This window comes from Sparus aurata, chromosome 15 (assembly GCF_900880675.1).
Source record: "Sparus aurata chromosome 15, fSpaAur1.1, whole genome shotgun sequence".
NCBI classification, from domain to species: Eukaryota; Metazoa; Chordata; class Actinopteri; order Spariformes; family Sparidae; genus Sparus; species Sparus aurata.
In genome coordinates, this window is record NC_044201.1 from 13647784 (window position 1) to 13670083 (window position 22300).

Here is a 22300-nt window from a genome sequence, read left to right on the forward strand (position 1 = left end):
CAGCAAAATCACACTGCTGCTGTTGCTACAAACGTCTTTAAATGGTCCCTGATAATGGCAAGAGCAAGCCTTCGACATGCTGGAGCAGCAGAGAAACAAACACGTCCTGCTGCCTGCGACTTCCCACAATGTTATCAAGTGAAAGGGGGAAATGGAAACAATGACATTAAATAACTATTTGGGCAAAATCTTTTTCCTCTATCTTTCCCGATGTGAATTGTGCTTACATTGTGTTGTATCCCTTTGAGCCATTGATACTGGCGGCCTTCCATTTGTGCAAGTCATGCTGATTTTCGCTGGTCACAGTCCAGGCGTGTGTTTGCCAAGGCAACTAGGGCAGTGGGTGAGGAAGTCAAGTTTTACTCATTGGCCAGATGCAGGAATCTACAGTACAATGTGACAGCTCACTAGAATAGTGTGCTTTGGAAAAATAGTTATGTCAACTAGAACCAGTGAAATTCACAACTGGACAGGAGGAGCAGCCTAAAAATAACAGTGGCCAACTGTAAGAGCAGTGTGCCAGCACAGAAAACCAAGGACCTGAAGCAAGCGAAGGCCACTGGCCTTAATCCAATGTGTGTTCTTTCACTGCTAGATCCCTTAAATGTCAAGCACCGTGATAACAGAACATGATAAGGTGACAAATATAAAACAGCGACTCACTGAGAGGGGCTAGCGTAGTGTTCAGGAGTATCGTTTGTTTTGTACTCATCCTGATCTTTCTTGGGTCTGACTTTCAACTCTGTCCACCCGCACTCTCTACACTGACCATGTCTCAGGGCTAATTTAACAACTCTCTAAATCAGTCTCTGCAAAAATTAATCACTACAACCTTCACTGAGGTAGCAAGAGGTAAGTTTTATCTCGAAAAAAGGAGCACTTAAAAAAGGAGTCCGTCTAACTTCATTTGAATGAAATGGTGACAAATCCACTTCAGAGTATTTCCCTGAGGAGGGGAGGAAGAGGGAGTTGGTTGAGAGCAGCTCATCCCTCCTGGGTCAGTCTCATGCCACAAGGTCATGGTGACCAGATCAGGTTCAAAGAGGAGTTAGGGCTAGGTGGAATAAAAAAAACTTTATACTCCAGGGTGTCTGCAGATGCTACTTTTTAAACATCTTTACAGTCTAAAGGATAGTGACTAACATGAAAACAAAATCTGTAGACGCTTCAGGATCAGTAAATAACAACTCTAAAATTCCTCTACAATGAAAAGCAAACCTTGTAATGAAGTAAGTTTAGGTTAGACATGAAACACCATGTATCATATTATAAACATCAACAGCCACTGCATTAAATCCTACCTTCATGAAGGTTATAATGTTCAGTTTTTTTTTTTTTAAACTCCCCTGAAGAAGCGTAAATTCAACTTGATGTTCTTTCTGAAGGCTGCTGTTTGTGGAGCTGCTGAGCTGCATTGTGTTACACTGACAGGTCTTTTAAATATATATAGTCTGTCCTTATTGTTATACTAGATGGGTTGAACAAAGGCACCTCTCAAACAGCAGCCTACAAAATGACCATGAAGTTGATTTAACAACTCTCTAAATCAGTCTCTACAAAAACTGATCACTACAACCTTCACAGAGGTTGCAAGAGGTAGTTTTATCTAGATGTACCTGATAAAAAAAAAAAAAAAAAAAAAAAAATTGCACTGAAAAAGGGATCCAGCCCAACATTAATTCAATGAAATAGTGACAAATCGACTTCAGAGTATTTTCTCCAAGAAGGGAGGAAGAGGGGGTTGGCTGAGAGCAGCTCATCCCTCCTGGGTCAGTCTTGTGCCACAAGGTCATGGTGACAAGATCAGGTTCAAAGAGGAGTTGCAGGTCACACACAACCCAAAAGCCATGCTGGGGCACTGAGGTTGACATTTCTTTGGGCTGATGAAGGCTGCTTTTTTTAAAAGCAGCAGTTAGAGAATAGTGAGTGGCGAGGTTTCAGGGACAACTTGCTCATTATCTCAGAGGAACCAGCCTGAGTCACAACCAAACACCTCAGATATAAAAACCCGTCAGAGTGAAACAGAAGCTGTCCGCAGTTTCCTCTCCCCCGCACTGCCACCTTGACGCATGTAGGTCTCCTCTAACTTTTAGTTTGTGTGTGATACTCAACTGAATTGACTACTGCAGCAAAACTCTTCTGGTTTGCCGCCTCTCTACAGCGAGGTCAGAGGTTGCAGTGGACTACAGAACAGTCTCCCTGTGGATGATTCAGCAGCACAGTTCAGGCTTCATACAGCCTGACACAGTCACGTTCTTCCCACTGTATTTCAAATGGCCGCAGCGCTTTCACACACACACTGTCCTTTTACTATGAGAAGAACCAAGGCATAAATATGTCATCAAATACACGCATTGATAATTGTGAGCGGGGTGTCTTTCCTTGTTTCCGTGTACCTGCTTTTAGCAGCAGCCCACGTCTATTAGACAGAACATGTGCAGGGTGTTCATTATGCTTGTGTATGCTTAAAGTATACTCAGTTTAAAGTTTATTAGGCACACCTGCAGTAGCTACAACTTATAGACGGATTTGGATAAACTGACACAACAATTTTTCGATAGACAAAATCTGCAACTGTCTTCTCGATAATTGAATAATTATTAAGATAAAAACTGAACAAAAAAAAGGTGTTAATTTGGGATTGAGGAAAACTGAAAAGTATTCTAACTATTTATCCTTCCATTTTATGAACCAGACAATCAATTGAGAAAATAAGATGTAGTCGCAGCCCTTTAATACTGTACATTAACGAAAGCTGATTTTTTTAAATCAGAGGTAGACTAAATGTTAAACATCTCTCTCTCTAACATGGTTGCAACGAAAACGGAACCATACAACCTTAAAAAGGAAAAGTTCACCCCAAAAAGAAAATCTGTAAATTATTGTCTTACCAGCTTGCTGATGGAAAGTCAGGGTGAACTTTTCCTGTCCACAAAACATTTCTGGAGCTTCACAGCAGAACTGAGTTGCAGCGTTCTCCTTAATACAACTTGATTAGATGGGGACTTGTTTTGAAAATGTAAAAGAAAACCACAGTCCAGCTTTACCCAAGTCTCCAGGAGCCCCGAGAAACATTATTGATTTCAAAAGACCTCATTTATGCCCTTGATGCAAAGTCAAGCATGCACGTCCACATCAGACAGGGTGCATGTGCAGTTTGAGATCTTGAAGGGTTCTGGGACCTGGACGAGCTGTATGGTGCCATTTCACATCTCTCTCGGTTGCTTTATTTATTATCATATACAAGTCCTCATCTGCTTCAGTTGTTTAGGAGACTGCTTTAACGCTGTTTTGCTGTGAACCTCCAGAAATATTTTGTGGACTAGGAACCTTTCCCAACTGTCCATCCATGATTGAATTTTCATTTTAGGATGCACTTATTCTTAAATGAAGTTAGGATGTATTGTAGGGCTGTTGTATTAAACTGCACTAGTCTGAGCTGTATTAGTTTTACGAGATAAACTGAAGTGCAGACCCTAAAAACTAAACCTGGTATTGAGTGTTACAATAGTAATACTGTATGCGTGTTCAAGGGTATACTATTCAGAACTCAGGGAGGGTAAGAAGTCTACGAATGTACAAGCGTTGATTCAGCTTAACTTCCACCTGCTGAAATACTTACTTTCGTCCTTCCATTTATTGTGTAGTTTCCCAGTTTGCCGTTACAATGTCTGATCAGGTCGTCCATGCGACTCATTAGAAAGCGGATCTTCTCGCAGCGGGGCTCCCTCCCCTCTATCCACGTGATTTTGTCACCTCGGATGTCTTTCGTGGAGTCGCCTTTTTGACTGACAAGCTGTCCGTCTGTGAACTTGCCCGTTTTGTGCAGGGCTTTGACATTCTCCAAGATGCCTAGCCCCGTCTCTGCTCCTAAAAAGTTGTCCACCACGCAGATGCCGTGCTTGTTCATACACGGGACGATGTATTCCGTGGCGAGTTTCTGAGAGGATGAGCTGGTTTGTCCGTTAGGTGTGGCGGTGTCTTTGGAGCCGTCTTCTCCCGGTCTGTCGCCGACCTCAGGTGCTTCTGTGTTGGTGTTTTGCGGTAGAGATGCGCTGTCCGCCTCCTCGGGGCTGATCTTTTCTCGCAGTTTCTCCGGTTCCTTGGCGTCCCCCGACGGCGGAGTCGGCTCGGGCGTCTGTTTGGGAACCTGCGCCTTGTCCGCCTCCTTACAAATTAGCTTGTGCTTTTTCCAGTGCTGTTTCTGGTGCTCCTTGCTGCAGTAGAAGGAGCTCCGGCACCTTCCACACTTGAGGAGGTTCTCCATTTCCCCACAAAGTTCACAGTACTGTCGGTCTCGCTCCAAATCGCTCTGCTGCTTCTCCATGTTTGCAGCTACAACGGGTGCGCTGCGCCTTTAATTCCGATCCTTCACACGCGCCCTGCTAACCGACAACTTTGGAAACGATCCACTGCCTCTGCCACGCTACACCGAGCGAGACGGAAAAGTAGCACTCAATACCTCGCCATTTTATCAAACTGACGCCCTCTTCACATGTCTTATCAGTGAAATAATACGACAACGTGTGCCCTGGGCCGAGCATTTCGGGCTGGGTCTTCGGGAGGCATTTCTGCGGGTGGCTAGCTGTCGGTCCGAGGGTAGTGCATTGCGCCGCTCGGTGTGCGCTCTGCCTATCTGTGGTCCAGCTTGCTCTGACGTCCGCGAACAAGCCCCGCCCCCCACACGCTGCCTCCAAGGGCTGTCGGATTTACGAGAGTTCTTGGCTCAAAAACGCGTGGAAGCAGTTAATCGATGTCATTACAGGTCAACAAGGAGCGCGACCTTGTCCGTGATTGATCAAGTTCGCCTCTGGCCAATCGATAAAGCAATAGCATGTCATCTTAACTAGACCCACAGGCTCCAATCATGTTCATTGTCGTGCAGGGAGTGACGGATAGTGCATTTAGTCAAGTAGATTATGCACTTGGGCATAGCTGTGGTATTTGTATTGTACTCAAGTATGTTATTCTATAATATCTATGACTATCTAATGAATTCAGACTTATGACTTCAAATATACCACCAGACAATAATCATTATTCAAAATTACCCCCCTCAACTAGCTTTCTCATTACAATGATACTTCAATAACAATAACAACAACAACAACAATAATATTATTTTTATTAGTAATAATAATAATAATAATAATAATAATAATAATAATAATAATAATAATGATAATAATGAGAACAAAAATTAGAATAATAAACAAAATAATTAAATGTCTTACAATCTGAAATGCAATATCCTGCATGATGATCAGGTCACATTATCTCCATGTGTGTGGCTATATTAGAGAAAACTTTTGAATTCCGCATGTTTGGAAAAAAGATCTGAATACTTGATTTACTCCATATGCATATAGGTTAATAGAAATTAAATGTCTGATTAAGTTTCTCTTGATATTACAAAACAAAGCCTACTTTCTTTCTGTCTTTGCCTCAGCCAGAGTCTGTTTAGAGCTAGAAGTTCGTCTTTAATAGCACTTTTATTCACATATGATCCAAGCTCCATAGATTTACGCAGGAAACATGTTTTTGGGGGACAAACGATTGTGAATATGGAAACTGTGTTTGCAGTTAAAGGACAATGGACTCAGCCTATTATAGTTGACATGTGGGTGCACATTTCCGTCCCGACAAATAAGCTCCCTATTGCTTGATTTATAAATGAATGCAAATGAATGCAAACATTTTTAGAAAATCTTTACGACAGCACTTCTGTTTGTTGAGGCGATCGAAAACCCGGCAGGTCGAAGCTCGAATGTAGGAGCCTGAAGGGTGCACTTGAAGACATCATCAGTCAACGTGTGTTTGCCCTCATTCCTGGCTTGCATTTGTGAAATTCCTTTCACACAACAAAAGAATATTTTGCATAAAGATGTTTCTGCATTTATGAAAGACTAATTAATTAGTAAGTGGGCGCTTTGTGAAGCTTGTGATTGCTTTAGAGAGGGACTTCAACAAACTATCGGAATGCATATTTTCATACATTTTGACTGGATTTTTTTTAATTAATCATAAACTAATGTTCATATTAATATTTCTTGTATACTTTGCTGCGGTCTATCACCCATTACATAAACAAGTGAAGCGGGTGTGAATGACATGGAGTGTGCTGTGTCAGGGCGAAGCACAAGCTCAAGTTGGCACCCGTTGTGTGGCACGTACACAGTCTGCAGGAGTCCCTGGAGGAGGGGTTACTGGAGAGAAGCGAGTAATCTGATCAAAAAGGTTGGATGAAACATACTTTTAATAGCACAAATGACACAGGCTAATCTAGGGTGGAGGGGACTGGATATGACTGGTTGCTTAATCTGTTTCTTTTTCTTTCTTTTTTTAAACTGGAAACAGAAAGTGTTCTGGCTTGCAGGGGCGGTCCTGTGTCGCTGCCTCTTGAATACATTAAACACATGGATATGCCTAGAATGAGTAAATATCGTCTCTGCGACAATACAACACCGCGGTTCACATGCATGACACTGAATACACAATTAAAAAATAAATAAAATAATGAGCAACAAATACACACATTTGTTTATATTCCAGGCCAAGTTTTAGAGCTCAAAATAAACAGTTCATTGTGTCTCGTCAATTATTTGAAGCTGTTTTGGATCATTCTAAAATATAAAAATAACAACATTTTCTTGAGGAAGTTGCCAAAACGCTGCAAATAAAACAAAAACCAAATTTTTGTCATATCACTACATTTCCCATGATGCACGTCTCTTCATTTCCTCATACGCATGTAAACAGCGCGAAGGCCCCGCGACGATTGGGGACCATACGGATGCCTGTCATTAAAAACAAATTCACTCGTTTTATTTGGCACTGTAGAGTATTAAAACTTTACTCAGCATGTTTACTATCGTCCAGAGATGATAACTTTTATGTGCAAACGGAGCTGTTTTTTCTGGTGACCCTGGAAAATCCTGACATATGTCTCGTTATATTTTGGTCGGCAGCGCGGACTTCAGTGGCTGAAACGGGTCAAATTTAAACCCTAAACGAGCTAAAAGTATTTTTAACTTATCAAGAGACAGCACTGAAGCTATGAATAAGCGAGAAGGTGAGTCAAGCTTTTCACTCAACGAAAAACGTAAATAAAGTTGTATCGTCGGTTTGTTTTCATGAGCATGCGGTAACTCGGTTAGCTAACAGCTATGTGTCTTAATAGTTAGTCAACGACAACACTAACATGCAGCATGGTAGCTCTTCACACTGAACTGTCTAAAACAGATTCATGTATACTGTTTTTATAGAAATGTTTGCCACCACCATATGAAGCTCAGCTTTATTACTCTGTGATCAGAAGATGTTGTGGTTCTAGCAATGACAGCACAAGCATGAATCTCTCTTCATAATCACACCAGAGCATAGACCAGCTCTTGACGGTTTTTGCAGGGTATCAATTACGTGTGTTCACTATTTATCAATTCAGCCAATTATTTTCTCTATTAATCTATCGATAATTCGATCTGTAGGAAGTCTCCCTCACCTTATCCCACACCCACAGTTAAGGTTTTATGTCCAAGGAGAAGTACATCGACTATATATTACTGAAGCTACATACTTGTTTTTATTTTATTATTCATGATTTTATAACTGCTTTAAATTTTGAATCCGTTATCAAAATTGCTGCAGATTATCTTTCTGTCGGTTGTCTTATTGTTTCAGTTCTAGTTCACACCTTTAAAAAGTTATTAGGGGATTTATCATCACACCCCTAATACAATTTGTGGACTTTAATTAGGCTATTATTATAATTAATGTGATTCTATGCCCTAGGTCTGAATGGTGCTGTATAAGTAAACGTGCATTGTGCAAGACAGATTAAAAATAAAAAAGAATCGAGTCAAGCAGAGGCCAAGGTATCCTTAATTTCCGATAAATGCCAACACAATTCAGTCATGTTTTCATCCATACTTTCCATTAAACATTTAAATGGCATTTAGGTAAATTATCAAAGTGATCTCCATGTGCAAAATCATTGGAGTGCCTCTTCAATTTGATGAGGCCAGTTTACAGAAAATGTCAGTAACTAAAGGTGTTTGTTCCTGAGCACACACTGCAGTATCACCTGACACTCTCTGCCACTCGTCAGGTGAAGGATGTCCTCGGAAAAATGCTGATGCACTGCAGGATCGCGATGCGAGCGCCACCCAGGCCTCGCCTATCATCACAGTTTTCAAAGGTAGCTGCATGTCCTTGGCATTTTCACAGCATTTTCATCCGCATGGTTGCTGTATTTCATTAAGTTCATACATGTGTAAGCAAACAAACCTTTTTATTTAATGTCTTTTCAGTTTTCCAGCAGGAGCTTGACACCAAACACGACAAATATGAGCGTCTCGTTAAGATCAGTCGAGACGTCACCATTGAGAGCAAGAGGACCATTTTTCTTCTACATAGAGTGACCAGGTATATACGATTATAGAAAGACATGTTAATTGGTGCAGGTAAGTTTGAGAAGGCTAATCAATTTCTGCAATTATCTCAGCAGCTGAATTTGATGCTTAACCTATTCTAACTGTGGCTTTAGTTTTAATTGTTCTGTTTCAGGAGGCCTACAATATAACACTGAAGTATTTCTTAATTCTTTCACATTTGGGTCGGGCTACATCAGCCTTTAGTTATTATTTTGGAAATGCCATAATGGTGCACAAGGGAAATTAAAATCACTTGAAGGAAGAATAGTGTGAAGAAAATGTTTGTCTGTGACCCAACTTCAAAAAGTCTTTCTGCTTTGGTGTCCAGTTTCAGGACAGTTGTCTGTGTAAATACAAAACGACTGTCCAAAAGCATTGGAATTACACAATCTGACTCCTTCTTTAGGGTAAGTTAAAACACTTGCATGTCTTACTTTATTTTCTCTGTGTTTTCTCTTGATTGGCAGTGTGGCAGATCCAGAGGAAATTCTGAATGAAGCAGATGTTAAACTGGATGCAGTCAGGCAAAAAATTGGTCAAATTGCTGAAGAGCTCAGAGGAGAGGACATCTTTCAGTTTCACAGAGCTTTCACTCCAGGTCAGTTTCCGTTGACCTTTTTCGTTTAAGAAAGAAACAAGCTTGTAAATAAGCTCTATGCAGTTGTTTATTATGTTATAATATTGTAGTATGTTGCAGTTTAGTCCAGGTAGTTCCTTAGAAATTGGACACTTCATATTTTCCAGTTCGGTGCCTGTATCGTCGCTTTAAAAGAATTTAATTGTATATATCAGAGGAATTTTGTAAGTTCAAGCAGTTCTTTTTTTCCAGCTAAAAATAAGTCATAGGCTGTTTTGATTAAATTACTCAAGATAAACATTTATGTTTTGTTGTTCCTCCTCATTTATCCCCTTTTAGCCTTTTTGCAAAAAATAAGGTGATAGTTTATCCAAGAAAAGCCCAACTCTGTCTTTTATATTATCTACCTTCATTTAAATTCAATGAAGAATCCTAATGGTCCTCTCCAATCCCTCCCATCACCACATCAATTAATTACATTATTCAGAAATCACAAAATTAGTCCGACTGTCAGCCACAGTTAGCGCCTCGCCTAACATATCGAGTCTGACGTTAATGAACTATGATATAATAAAAAATTTGAATTCTTTAAATATAATTATGAAATTCTGACCGACAAACAACCTCGAGCAATATCACAGGCGCTTTCACAAGAAAACAGTCTTTGCCATGCTGCTATCAGCTCAATCTTCCTATTTATTCTTGAGGTTTATTGTGAAGTGTCTGATAGTGTGAGAGCGTGACCTTGGTGCAAGCCTGGGTTTGATAGACACACCCTCTGATAAACTTGTTATCCACCTAGTATCAATATCAGTTTTTGTCAGCGTAGCCAAAATGTCTGCAGAGTTTGGAGGAAAAGCATTACTGGGAGCGAGGCTGAGCTGTTATCTAGCAGCTGGGGAAGTCGTTTTTAGATTGTGGTCACTCAGGAATCACCGCTGCATCCTCTGCGACGTGACCAGTGGCAGTTCCCACCAATTAGATGCTTCATTTTTTTTTCCATTTTTATCGTCTTTATTAGATTGAGACCGGGCTCTCCAGATAATCTTGGCTGGACGTGAAGTCTCCAGGCATGTGTAATGGGTCTGCTCTTTTTATATAAGGACCATTAACGATATTGTGGGCTAAATCTGAACATAATTGCCACTGATAACAGGGCAGAGCGGCTCTTTTGATAAGCTGTTTTGCCTGACCCAGCTCAAAGCTATGAGACAGTGCAAACACAAGTGAACCGATGGGGCATTTCCCAGGGTTCACCTGCAACCGAGTGAACCGCTCTGTTGTCAAACATTAAGCTCCATTAATCTGTAAATCATCTGGGGACATTCACACAGTCGGCCCTCACCTTTTCCATCAGCTTTTCCAGTAAAAGAGAGTCATTGTTTAGACATCATCTCCAGTAATATTTTGTTTTTTCCCCGGGTCTCAGTGACCAAAGGTGACTGCTGCCTCAGAGTAAATAACACAAACAGCTCCTGGCAGTAAACTCAGGAACTGGACTCCGCCTGCTGGCCTCAAAGCCTGTGTAACCTTTTCATGTCATATCCTGTCCGCCTCAGATTGTGTTGTATTGTCTCTCAGGCAGTGTCACAGCTGTAGGGACGCTATCAATGTTTAGATGTTTGAGGCGTGTGTTGATAAAGGTTATGAAAAATCTGCCAAATATGGGCTGGGCTTAAAATATGTGACCACTAGCGCTTACTATATGAGAACAGGATATGGTCCCATGAAAAAGCCGTTCATTTGAAGCCCTTGACAATGTGAGTATTATTATATGCTGTTATTTACATTTGAGAAAACTGAAAGACAAACACAAAAATGGATGGTACCTTTCATTTGCTCAAAATGGTAAACAATAGACAGATCATCTTAATACTAAAAGTGTAAGGAATTCCTCACATTTACATAATGCACCTTAGATTACTTAAAAGGTCCACTGTGTAGGATTTAGGAGAATCTATTGGCAGAAATGGGGTATAATATTATTAAGTATATGTATAATCGCCTGACACCAAGAGTCAGGTTTTTGTCACCTAACATGAGCCTTTTATATTGACAGAGGGAGCCGGGCCTCTTCCACTGAGGCCGCTATGTTGCACCGCTTTGTTGCTACAGAAGCCCAGAATGAACAAACCAAATCCTGACTCTAAAAAGGTCCTTTTTAGCAGCTAACGTAGAAGTGAGTGGAATGAGGGGTGATCGGTTGGTCGTAATCAAGCTCACGGCTGGATGCCACTAAATCCCACACACTGGACCTTAAAATATTAAGAATCTCCGTTTTCAGTATGTAGACAGGAAAACCAGGGTGTTTTGGCTCGTCTCCTTTGTTTGGCAGGCATCTGATTGGGCAGCTGATTGGCATTATGGTAGAGGATGTATTGCAACCTGTTACTTTGGCGTGCGCACATTTGATAGTGTAAGCATTTACATACATCTGTACACTGTATGTTAAAGTTACAATATTTAAGAATTTTAATTGAAAATACAACAGAATTTGAAGAAAATAACTGTTTTACATTAGGACATACAGTATTGTGTGGAAGATATATCTACAGAAGTTATCATGCTAACCAGCTAGCTCTGGCCCATCCCAGTCCAAAGTTCCTGGACTAGTGATGTTAACGCCAACACTCCTCTGGTGCCCCGAACTCCCAGTTTGGACCACTAGCTGCACGGCTAACTGAGCTAACTAGTTAATGGCAGCTAGTGTTTGCAGCAATTATCTGATAATCTGGTATTATGTTAACCACTTTATGTTTTGAGTAAGACTTCAATGGCTAGTCAGTTCCAAGGAATAATTTACTGCTGCTGTGAAATTTTTGATAAGCATCTAAAAGTATGACTGAGCAAACAGCCTTGAACCTTAAATGGTTCACTGCTTGATAGACAGTACATAGAGCCAAGTATGACATACTGCACCTCACTCAGCCTACTAAGGGTGCAGTGCTGTTAGCTTGATGAGCACACTTCTCTCTGTGAGCTAAAAATAGCACAGGGAATCTGCTGACGAACAAAAACGGAGGACGTTCACAGCTGGTAAAGACACATATCTACACAATGTCACCTCAAATCAAGGCTAAAACTGAAGAATATGTATGATATGTATGGGACGCCTCTTTAGACAAAAGAGGTTTGTGGTTAGATGGTCTTATCCTAACTCTTCATCGCATTTTCATAAAATCAAAATGTGAAGTGGAAGCACATTTAGTGGCCGTGCTGCATGTAAATGCTGCTGTGATTTGGACTGAAAGCCAAAAAACAACAGCAGTGAAAGTCGTTGGAGATGAACCGCGCTCTCCTCCCAGCTCCCTGTAGCACACTGCGGTTTAGCTCCGTGGAGATACGAGGCCCTTTGAAGTTCAATTGCCGCTCCAAAAGTAAACTTCGGACACAAAGTCTTCCGTCCTGTCATTATTTGATTGTTGTTTACACAGGACCAGAAAACAAATGAGGGGGTCATCTCAGCCTGCTGCAAAAATGGCCCCTGTTGTTGAATCAAAAGACAGCAACAGGAAACAGGTTTTATTTGAATCATTATCTGCATCTGTGATCTACACTGGACAGATACCATGTAGTGTTTACACACACTCTGCAGGCTATGCTCATGTGATACATGGCTGACCTGTTATTCAGTAATGGTAGGATTTTATTTTTTGGTAAATCACAAATGTAAATAAATCCTGTTTACATTCAGCAGCGGCAACAGCAGCGAAGTATTTGTCTTGCAGTGAACCGTTTCAATGTAATTTCATGCATTAGGGATCCAGGAGTATGTGGAGGCCGTCTCCTTCCTGCACTATATCCGTCACCGCAGCCTTATCAGCCTGGAGGAGATCAACGCCAGACTGGTGTTCATGAGGACTGAGAAGGTTGATGTCAAGGTAAATTTCAAGAGGACTGTGTAGTTCAGCTGCATGCAGTTTCTTTCACATCTTATATAGTCTTCTGCATTTTAAACAAGAATGCAACAAAAGTCTAAAGCTGCTGTTAGTTGTATTCTTATATTAAAATAAGTGTTAAAAAACTCCATATTCATATAGAGTGTTTGGTCAGTAAAATGTCTCCTGTCCTCCTGCGTAAAAGAGAAAATCAGTTTTCTGGCATCCCTGCCCACTTTATCCAATCAGGACAGAGAACTCCACAAAGAGGCGGTCCTGTGAACGCACAGTGAGCAGGATCCTCCTCTTTGCTGCTATGTCTGTTGATTACCGCTCCACATTCATATGGTGAAGGGATTGCTAGCTGCAAAACCTGACAGAATGTTAGCTTAAACAAGAATGTTTTTCTTTTCCACAGTTTTTTCCCCCACTCTGTCAAACGGTGATAATGATAATGTTTATGGTGATAATGGAACACAAAGGCAACATTGGGTATTACTATGGCATCATTTCGAAGCATTATGTGTCATTATGTCATTTTATCCACTCTGTAATTTTCCAAAAATGATGAGTGCCTGTGATCTGGACATAATTGCTTAAGCCTCAATGTTTTGTGGTAGAAGCACCACCATTCTTGGAAGAAATTGGCCTATACTCGATACACAATGTAAAAATGGAAATACTGTTGTCACCATCTGCCCTGTGTAAAAACCCTGCTGGGTTTGATTTGTCCAAAAGTGCTGAAAAACGTCTTACATAATGTCTGTCAACATCGATGTGTGGTTGTTTTTTTCCCCTAAGGGCTCAGCTGAAGCCCTGCCGCCAGGCGCTCAGGTCTTGACCTTCCAGGTGACGCCCGCAGACTACCTGCTCGGCGTGGCCGACCTGACCGGAGAGCTGATGAGGATGTGCATCAGCAGCGTGGGCAACGGGGACATCGACACACCCTTCCAGCTGAGCCAGTTCCTGCGGCAGATCCACGACGGCTTCTCTTACATCGGGAACACGGGCCCGTATGAGGTGTCCAAGAAGCTGCACACTCTGCGACAGAGCCTGGGGAAAGTGGAGGACGCCTGCTACACCCTGCGCGTCCGTGGCTCAGAAATCCCCAAACACATGTTGGCTGACGTGTTCTCCAGTAGGACCACGCTCATCGACCCTGAGGAAGGAGTGGTTTGAGTCCTGCAGCTTTTTTATTTCAACATTATGTTCTCTTTGGTGTCAATGTCTGCTCTATTTTTGCTCCAGTTGGATGATCGTCTGTGTTTTCAATACCGTTTGACAGATGTTTAATGTCTCGCAACATGCTTTATGTTGTTATTATTCCAATAAAAACAGCTTTATAAAAGACAATGTTTATTTTCTTTGATAAGGATCTGATGACTTCACTTGTTTTGCATGAATAAATGTTCTGTGCCAAATATACCTTTGGTATGTGTTTTGGTAATGTGCTGCGTGTGTTTATTTTATTTTCCTCTCTTAGCCCTTCCCTCTCTCTCTCTCTATCACACACAGATAATCTAAGGTAGAACCATTGGCTGCCTGCGCTCACTGTGTACTGTGTGCAGCAGTAACATGTGACATTTGTACACTGTACGTGCCTATTCTCTGATAGGCCTGCTGGCACACACACAGCCAGCCCCTTGCCTCCTCATTCTACCATCTTTAAACAGTCCTCACCTCGACGTTAATTCAAAATATGTTTCGGTACGCTGAGACATATTCCTGGCAGAGAGCTGATATCCTCTTGACTATTTCCTCATCATTTGATGTGTCAATCATTGCCATTCAGATGGGTGTTTGAAGCAGTGAGAGTGGTTTCAGTATTTATGGACGGCCACAGAGTGACGTCTGTGTGCTCTATATTAGGTGACAGAGGCTCTTGTGTGTTTGAAAAAAATTGCTTATTTGTAAACTGATTATTCAAACAGAAACAACATGACTGTCTCTGTGTAGGTTTTTCACTTTCTATCCTGGACGGCAGCTGTTGTACTTCACAGGCTGTATCAACTGTCCTCTGATAATGTTGCTTTTAGCTTCAGGATGAAACGTCTCCTTATGCAGAAACATGTTTCATATTCATATTTAGTTCAGTAATGGTTTATATTAATCCACAAATATTTCATTTATTACTTAAATCCTGTTGGTGTCCTTTATTTAAACTGAGGGAAATTGTTTGAATGTAATTTAAGTCTGCCACCTGGTGGCCATTATCAGTATTACATATGGACAACCTACAGTAAATCCTGTCCCTGTCACTAAGTTATTAGTACGAATGCGAATTACTTTATGTATTCAAATCTTTATTATTATCTTTTTTCGATTCTGTACATTTTTTGGCACCTTCTCAACTCCTGTAAGTAAAGCACATGACTCATGATCCAATGGTCAACTTTGCAGACACTCATGCATTATGACTTTTAGTCAGCTTTAATAAACACATACTGAGAGACACATGGCCAAGAGGTAAGAGCATAGAGCTCATGTCCGTGCTCTTGACTGCAAGATTACTGGTTCAAGTGCTGGTAAAATAGTGTGAGGTCATTTGTAATTGCAAGACATTCTGTAGAAATAAGATGTAGTATAATGAAAAACAATCCTATAAATAATGATTAGACATGAATAAGTGTATTTTTTCTTTCTTTTTGCATTTTTAATGTTACCCTTTTTTGAGGGTTGTGAAATTTTATTGAGGGAGTAAAACAGTTAAGTAATCAAATCAAAGAACATCGTACATTAGGTGTTATACTTCACTGTACTGTTTGTAAAGCCCACTGAGGCAATGTGACTAAATATATATATAGTAAAAATGAGCGATAACCAGCTCCAACATGAACATTTGGAAATCTTATTAAGTCTATAAAATGATCAAATCAAATTCAGAAATCAGCTTCCTCTCTTATAGCCTCTTCAACCTGGACACGGATCATCACTTCAGCTCAATGTTGTGCCGACAAAAATATATTCAAATTCTTGTCAAAACTCGAACTTTCCAACCACACCAAACCAAATTGAAGGAATTTGACATAAAAAGATGTGAAAGACACTAACTTTTAGTTTTTTAAATGATGCGATGCTCCAGCCATGATAATTAATGCAATTTTATTATATATTCTGATAAAAGCACCATCTAGCTGAAAGAATGTGTATGAAAAGGCAGATACCAAAATGATGTTATCAAATAGAGTTGAGGAAAACAATATATGTTTTATTATACTGTAAAACTGTTGAAGGGAAACGTTAATAGGGCTTTTAAGGGTTCAACTAATATTTGCAGCAGATGCACAACATGCACATACCAGCAGGAACAACACAGAGGAGACAAAAGTTAAAACAAAACACTATAATTTGAGTTGATAAGGACCTAAACAAAAGCAATGTGTGAACAGAAGACCTAAATCTGTGTGAAGCCTGACATCTGCTGTTGCAGGCAGGGTAGTGCTCTCTATGAACAGCAGATGACGAATACAGTCATGGCAAAGTTCAGGTGGAATTAATGTTTTATAAAGTTTAAAAGTCAATACATTTTATTCTTATTCATGCAATATGCAATCTGTCTCAGTGTGAGTTATCAAGCCAGAGGGAACACTGAGCTGTTTAATGGGTGGTGTGCAGAGACATTAAGAGCCTCTAATCTTTAATACTGAACAGATGATCTCACTCTACAGTACATCCGTGTCAATGGACGTCATCCCCTCTGACACACAGCTCTGTTACCCTCCACAGTGCGGCCTAACTAACTAAGAGAAGGCTGCACTCTGTTGTGTCGGCTGAACAGAGCCCTTCATCGCTGCTTCTTGTCCATCAGCCAGCCGAGCTGAATGAAAGGACGACTGGGATGTGTGGGAAGGAGGATGAAAAGACTCGACTCTATGTGGGGTCTCTTCTCATTCATTCCCCCCGTCTGCATCAACAAAGGGGCGCTTTTGTATTTACACCAGGATGTGTTGGTGGTGTGTAAAATATGCATAACTAAGATGTGTTTTCTGCACACCAACAATTATTTGACCTACATATTCAATGGCCAAAATAACACTTAGATAGGCTGCCAGCATATAAAGTCAACAGCGTAGGGTCCAAAAGACTGAGACAGCTTGTCAGAATACTCCCATAAGAACTTATACCAGCGATCTATTGTGAAATGCTGATATTTCTCAGCCTATTTCAAGCCTTATTTCCTTCCTTTTATTGAGTGACTTCTGTATCTGTGTTGGAGTTTCTTTTCTATCTCAAAGGTATTTAAGCTTGATGTGCTGATCTTCCGATGCTGTGGTCACTTTGAGTCTGCCTCATCACGCTTTGGATTCAGCTTATCCAGTTTCTGTAAAGCACGTTAGAGTTCCATGAGACCCAAGCCATATTTGACACATTCAAATAGAACAACAAATAATTTTACTTTGGCTCTCTTTGCTAAACATAGTCACTTAAAACTTAATACAGTTACATTTAGGGCATTTAGCAGACGCTTTTCGTCCAAAACAACTTACAGTTATTCATAGACTGATGGCGGTGGCAGCCATGCAAGGTGCCGACCAGAACACCAGGAGCAGTTTTGGGGTTCAGCATCTTGCCCAAGGACCAGTGATGTGCACAAGGGGGGGGGGGGGGGGGCGCAGTCGCCCCTCCTCATGGCCCAGTTGTTGAAAAACGCACGCTAAAGTGTCCTCCTGGGAGCCAAAATGTGCGCTAAAGTGTCCTCCTGGGAGCCAAAAAAGCGTGCCAAAGTGCCCTCTTGGTTGGCAAAACACACTATACTGCCCCCTTGGCTGGTTAAAACATGAAAAACTGCCCTCTTGGGAGCCAAAACACACGCTAAAGTGCCCTCTTGGGAGCCAAAATGCGCGCTAAAGTGCCCTTCTTTTCGCCCTTGCCCTTCAAAAAGTCTCTGCACGCCACTGCCAAGGACACTTCAACATGCAGACGGGGAGGGGGAAAATCAAACCAGAGGATCAGAGCAGAATCAGATGTGACTGTTTAGTCCTCAGCTCTGTCTTGTCAGCCAATGAGACTAGTCGGCATTTAGCGGAGGAGCGACTCTTTCCACAAAACACAACAGATATCTCAAGATTTGTTTTGATATAGTGCCCCCTAGTGGCGGAAATTACATATTGTACATTCAAAATAAGGTTGCACAACAATATATATCAATATTTAGAAATCTGCTGAGAAGTACTTTATTAATGCCAAGAATGGACGACAAACCAAACTCGATACCAGATACCTCAATGTGGATTGTACAATATTTGAGGCACGACTACTGGAACTTTTACCAAATATGAACACAAGATAAATAATCCTCAGTGATGGGTATAACAAATAATTTGGTAAAGACAAGTATTAGAACAAGAAGAACAGTCTGGAAAGTTCTGAAAATGACATCCCCTTACTATAATGCAGCCTTTGATTTAGCACAGCTCTGTTATTGGCACACAACAGTAGACACACATGTAATCTGTATGTACTGTCTAGAGCTTGAATTCAGCTCTGTATGCTACTGCTGTAATATGTTTTGTCAAAGGTCATAACAAAAGAAGTTGAAAAAAAAAAAAAAAAAAAAAAAAAAAAGAGAAAAGAAAATGTAAAATGCAAATGACAAGAAAAGATCAGGATGAAGATTTTATCCTGTGGGTAATGGGGGCGGGACTTGATAAGCTTTGGCTTCTCCCGCTTTTCCCTTTCGGCCATGTGTATTGTATTATTTGAACAATGATGAAATGTGATGTTTATGAATTGACATGCCCGAAATAAACAACATAAATAAATTGATTGCATCCTGGCTCAGGCATGTGTGAGCTGACCGATCAGAGGAGACTGTGTATTTGGGAGGAGGGGTAACAAGATAATATCGATTTATTTCCCAGTCCCATATTACACTATTACAAAAAATAATACTCCAACAACAATAAAGTAGTCATTATTACATAATAAGTAAACGTATATAAACTTGTGATCTTGTTTATGTGACTTTAACAGAGTCTTAGGCGTAATGCAACATGTTTTTCTCCTCACATTCCACTTTTCCTCCACGGTAATGCTCCTGATATAAAGCACTTGTGCAGGCAGAAGGAGCTGGGGCTGTGATGCGTCTGCTGCAGTAGTCGCAGGCTGCCTGCTGAGGGTCTGAGGCGGACTGAGAGAGTCTGGAGTCAAATTCCTGAACACGTAGGAGCTGCGAGCTGCTCACGTTGCTCCAGCGCGACGCACGACGCAAGGGCGCAGCGGATAACGGACCGCCGATCGACTGATCGATGACACACACTTAACCCGGCTACCACTTCTGCCATCACAGCACACCACCCGAGGTTTGTTTATCTCTTCCATTTCTTCCCCGCCGGCAGCATGACATGAAGATCTCTGCCCTCCACACCGCCTCTTCATGCGCAGCTGGAGCCACTTGTTTGCCGCAGAGGAGAAACGTAAGGATCCGGATCACATCAGGCATCAATTCTTGCGTCGGGAAATGTTTATTATGGACAAAGGAGCGAGTGTAAAAAGCCGGTTTCTCACGTTAGTACGAGGCGAGGGGAGAAAATAACAGCCCGGGCTCACTTTTCCACAACGGAAATGAGATCAGCCCCGCTGCCTGGCTCCACTTCTGCTGGAACATGGTCGATGTGAGTCCACGCAGAGCCGGAATCTGACTCTGCTCAGACTTGTGGGCCACGAACAGCTTGTTGTTAGTGGGAAGATGTTCGCTGGGCTGATGGGGCTCGGATGCCACAACAACTCTCTGCTTCACCACTGCGAAGTCATGGAAGGTAAAAAAACCCAACATATTTTATGTAACTCTTCCTCACATTTACCAAAGTGTACTCAGTGGATCTTCTGCATGAAACACCAGAATACTGTTCACAGACGCTGTTTTATTACATTCTGATCAGAAACGTCACGTTATTTTTAAAATCATATAGAAGAAAAGAAGAGGTGAGGGGAATAAAGTGAAGTAAACAAACACAAGCAGAGTGCCCATGTGTGAAAATACTGGTGCAGCTCATCCTCAACAATACCTGCGAGTCAACATGCTGCTTTTGCTCTGTGGTGCCCAGCAGAGGAGGATCTGTGAGCTCCTCAGCTGACAAGTCAATCTGATGTGAACTGTCTTCACATCATTCAGGTCAGAGAGGTCAAAGCTCCGCACCAGCTGTGATGAAAGGTGATGAGTTGCCAGTGACTAAATACTTCTGGAATTTTGTTATTTCTCTGAATGAGTATGGCGACACTCCCTTGTACATTATCTATCCTGCATAACTCTGGCATATCTTGCAAATAGGCCCCCCCGTGACATGTTTTTGTTTCTGACAGGATGTGTGAAATAATCTGGGTTCATTTAAACCGTTTATACTCAGGTCACTACCTCAGCTTGTCCACAAAATAAAGAGCCGTGGGACTTTTTTTTGTTTTGTTTCGGTGGAACAAACAGCCGAATCCTATCAAACAATCACAACTGCAGGTGTGTCATGACACCCAGCTATCTCCATAAACATGTGTCAGATAAGATGACCACTGCAACTAACGAGTATAGCAGATGAATCCGTTGGCTGTCAGAAATGGCGAGAACATGCTGATCGTGATGTCTTCAAATGTCTTGTCGTTGTCCACGACTCAAAGATATTAATCAAACTGTCACAGAGGAGGGGAAAAAAAAGAAGAATATTCACATTTAGGAAGCTGCAATCAGAGAATTTGGACTTTTTTTTCCTTCAGACTGATGTATTGATTATCAAAATAGTTGCCGATTGATTTAAAAGTTACCAATCGATTAGTTGTTGCAGCTCTAACTGAATGTGTGTGATGGTTCAGTATCTGACAGATATGAGCGACCTGAAGTATTTTAAGATGCCCCTTTAAGATGTCAGCTATTTGGACATCTTAAAGGTGCAATATGTATGAACTAAAACTCTCAACAGAATGTAAATGGTTTTGATCTTGATACATTTATTAATTGTGCTGCATTGATACCGACTATAGTTAGCATGCTAACCAGCTAGCACAGGCCCATCCGGGTGCACCAGGACAGTAGTGAGCATGCCATCTCAAGCTGATTCAGCTACACATGGAACACACTGAATTTATATATATATTTTACTTTTTTTTGTAGATTTTTGCGGCCTGTTCCTTTTCACAATGTCAGTTTCTCACCGCTGTCTTCACTCCTCTCAGCTGAACCATATTCAGCTGGTTTATGATCCTCGTGTGACCATACAGGAAGTGTGGAGCTGTTTTCTCCTAAGACTCTCTCTCACCAGCAGAGATTCAATCAGATTGATGCTAAATGGATGGATAGATAGATAGATAGATAGATAGATAGATAGATAGATAGATAGATAGATAGATAGATAAATAGATAGATAGACTGATTCACTTTTAGGTCACCATGTGTCACCACTTTTTAAACACTCATCGCTGACTTTCACTTCCCTCTTGCTGTTGCTGTCATGAAGTGTTGCACATCTGCTGGTCGGCGCTGCTTCTCAGGAGGTTGCTGACGTGCAGATCTGCTGATGTATGTGTGTGTGCGTGTGTGTGTGAGGGTGCTGAGCTTGTTCCTTAAACGTTTGTGTTTTTATGAGATCCTCCGCATTCCTCCGCTCTTTGCCTCTTTAGCGCTTTCAGCAACCAATGGGACGCGGTGTTTAACCTAAGGGCTCCGAGGAGGGCCTCTTTAAACTCCAAAGGTAAATAATCTGTCTGAGACTCTTCCCTGACAGTGTGCAGAGTTTCTTTTTAACGTTAGCAGCAAGTTGTCAGTGAGAAAGCTGCTGTTGTTTGAGCGGGAACGCTTGAGGTCTCCCTTTGCTTATTCGCTGTCACTGACCGGAATTCCTGGCAGACTATTTCTGCACAATGTCTGGCAGGAAGCGGCAAATAACATACCTCTCTGAAGGGCTTCAGCTGAGATGTAGATGCCCCCTGACACAAACAGACACACACACACACACACGCACACACACACACACACACACACACACACACACACACACACACACACACACACACACACAAAGGGCCCTGAGGTATTTCCTTCCCCTTTACTGGGAAGAGCCGTCTTTGTGTAACTGAAGCACGGCGAGGATACAGTAACACTTTCTATCAGCGGGCCCTTCCTCTTTCAGCTCCTGAGCTCTTTGACTCTCTGGAGTGGGCTCTGTGTTATACCTCGACCACACCAGATGGAGGGCGGTGTGCGGTCGTGTTTGCTGCCTACGGTGGGTGTTGGGTTTCTTGAATTGGTTACGGAACAGTGGCCACGTCTGCAAAGAAACGCTAATGCTGCTGTATGTAACGTGAGCTTTGGTGAGGTGGTCCCAGTGGACAGAGGGCTCTTATTGACGACCATCCTCTGCTCATACACAGCCGGCATACAATGGGAACGCCCCATGTTACTCTCACTACAAATCCAGCCTTCCCATCAG

General features: G+C 41.7%; 3 protein-coding genes across 4 annotated transcripts in view; 2 read left to right on the forward strand and 1 right to left on the reverse strand.

Moving 5' to 3' along the window:
* egln1a (egl-9 family hypoxia-inducible factor 1a) overlaps positions 1 to 4632 on the reverse strand; it is a 28488-nt gene extending 23856 nt beyond the window's left edge. The window contains exon 1 of the mRNA XM_030442455.1: positions 3623 to 4632. Within this exon, the coding sequence (XP_030298315.1) occupies positions 3623 to 4327 (705 nt within the window). The 5' untranslated portion in view covers positions 4328 to 4632. The remainder of the gene's footprint in view (positions 1 to 3622) is intronic.
* Positions 4633 to 6762: 2130 nt separating this feature from the next.
* On the forward strand, positions 6763 to 14312 carry tsnax (translin-associated factor X). The gene is made up of 6 exons (XM_030442964.1): positions 6763 to 7072; positions 8108 to 8197; positions 8310 to 8424; positions 8900 to 9030; positions 12769 to 12890; positions 13689 to 14312. The coding sequence occupies exons 1-6, from the start codon at positions 7057 to 7059 to the stop codon at positions 14064 to 14066; spliced, it is 852 nt and encodes a 283-aa protein (XP_030298824.1). The 5' UTR covers positions 6763 to 7056; the 3' UTR covers positions 14067 to 14312.
* A 4664-nt stretch (positions 14313 to 18976) lies between these two features.
* Positions 18977 to 22300, forward strand: part of disc1 (DISC1 scaffold protein) — a 45172-nt gene continuing 41848 nt past the window's right edge. Inside the window, exon 1 of one of the 2 annotated variants that reach the window (XR_003986961.1) lies at positions 18977 to 19645. Coding sequence is in view for 1 of the 2 variants with exons in the window: in XM_030442183.1 (XP_030298043.1) it covers positions 19576 to 19645 (70 nt within the window). In the remaining variant the exon portion in view is untranslated. The remainder of the gene's footprint in view (positions 19646 to 22300) is intronic. The other variant, XM_030442183.1, reaches the window with a different exon arrangement.

Excerpts from the sequence above, each read along its gene's own strand:
- tsnax (XM_030442964.1), top strand. Across the intron at positions 8,425-8,899 it reads CTTCTACATAGAGTGACCAG|TGTGGCAGATCCAGAGGAAA; the intron begins GTATATACGATT and ends CTTGATTGGCAG. Across the intron at positions 9,031-12,768 it reads TCACAGAGCTTTCACTCCAG|GGATCCAGGAGTATGTGGAG; the intron begins GTCAGTTTCCGT and ends TTCATGCATTAG.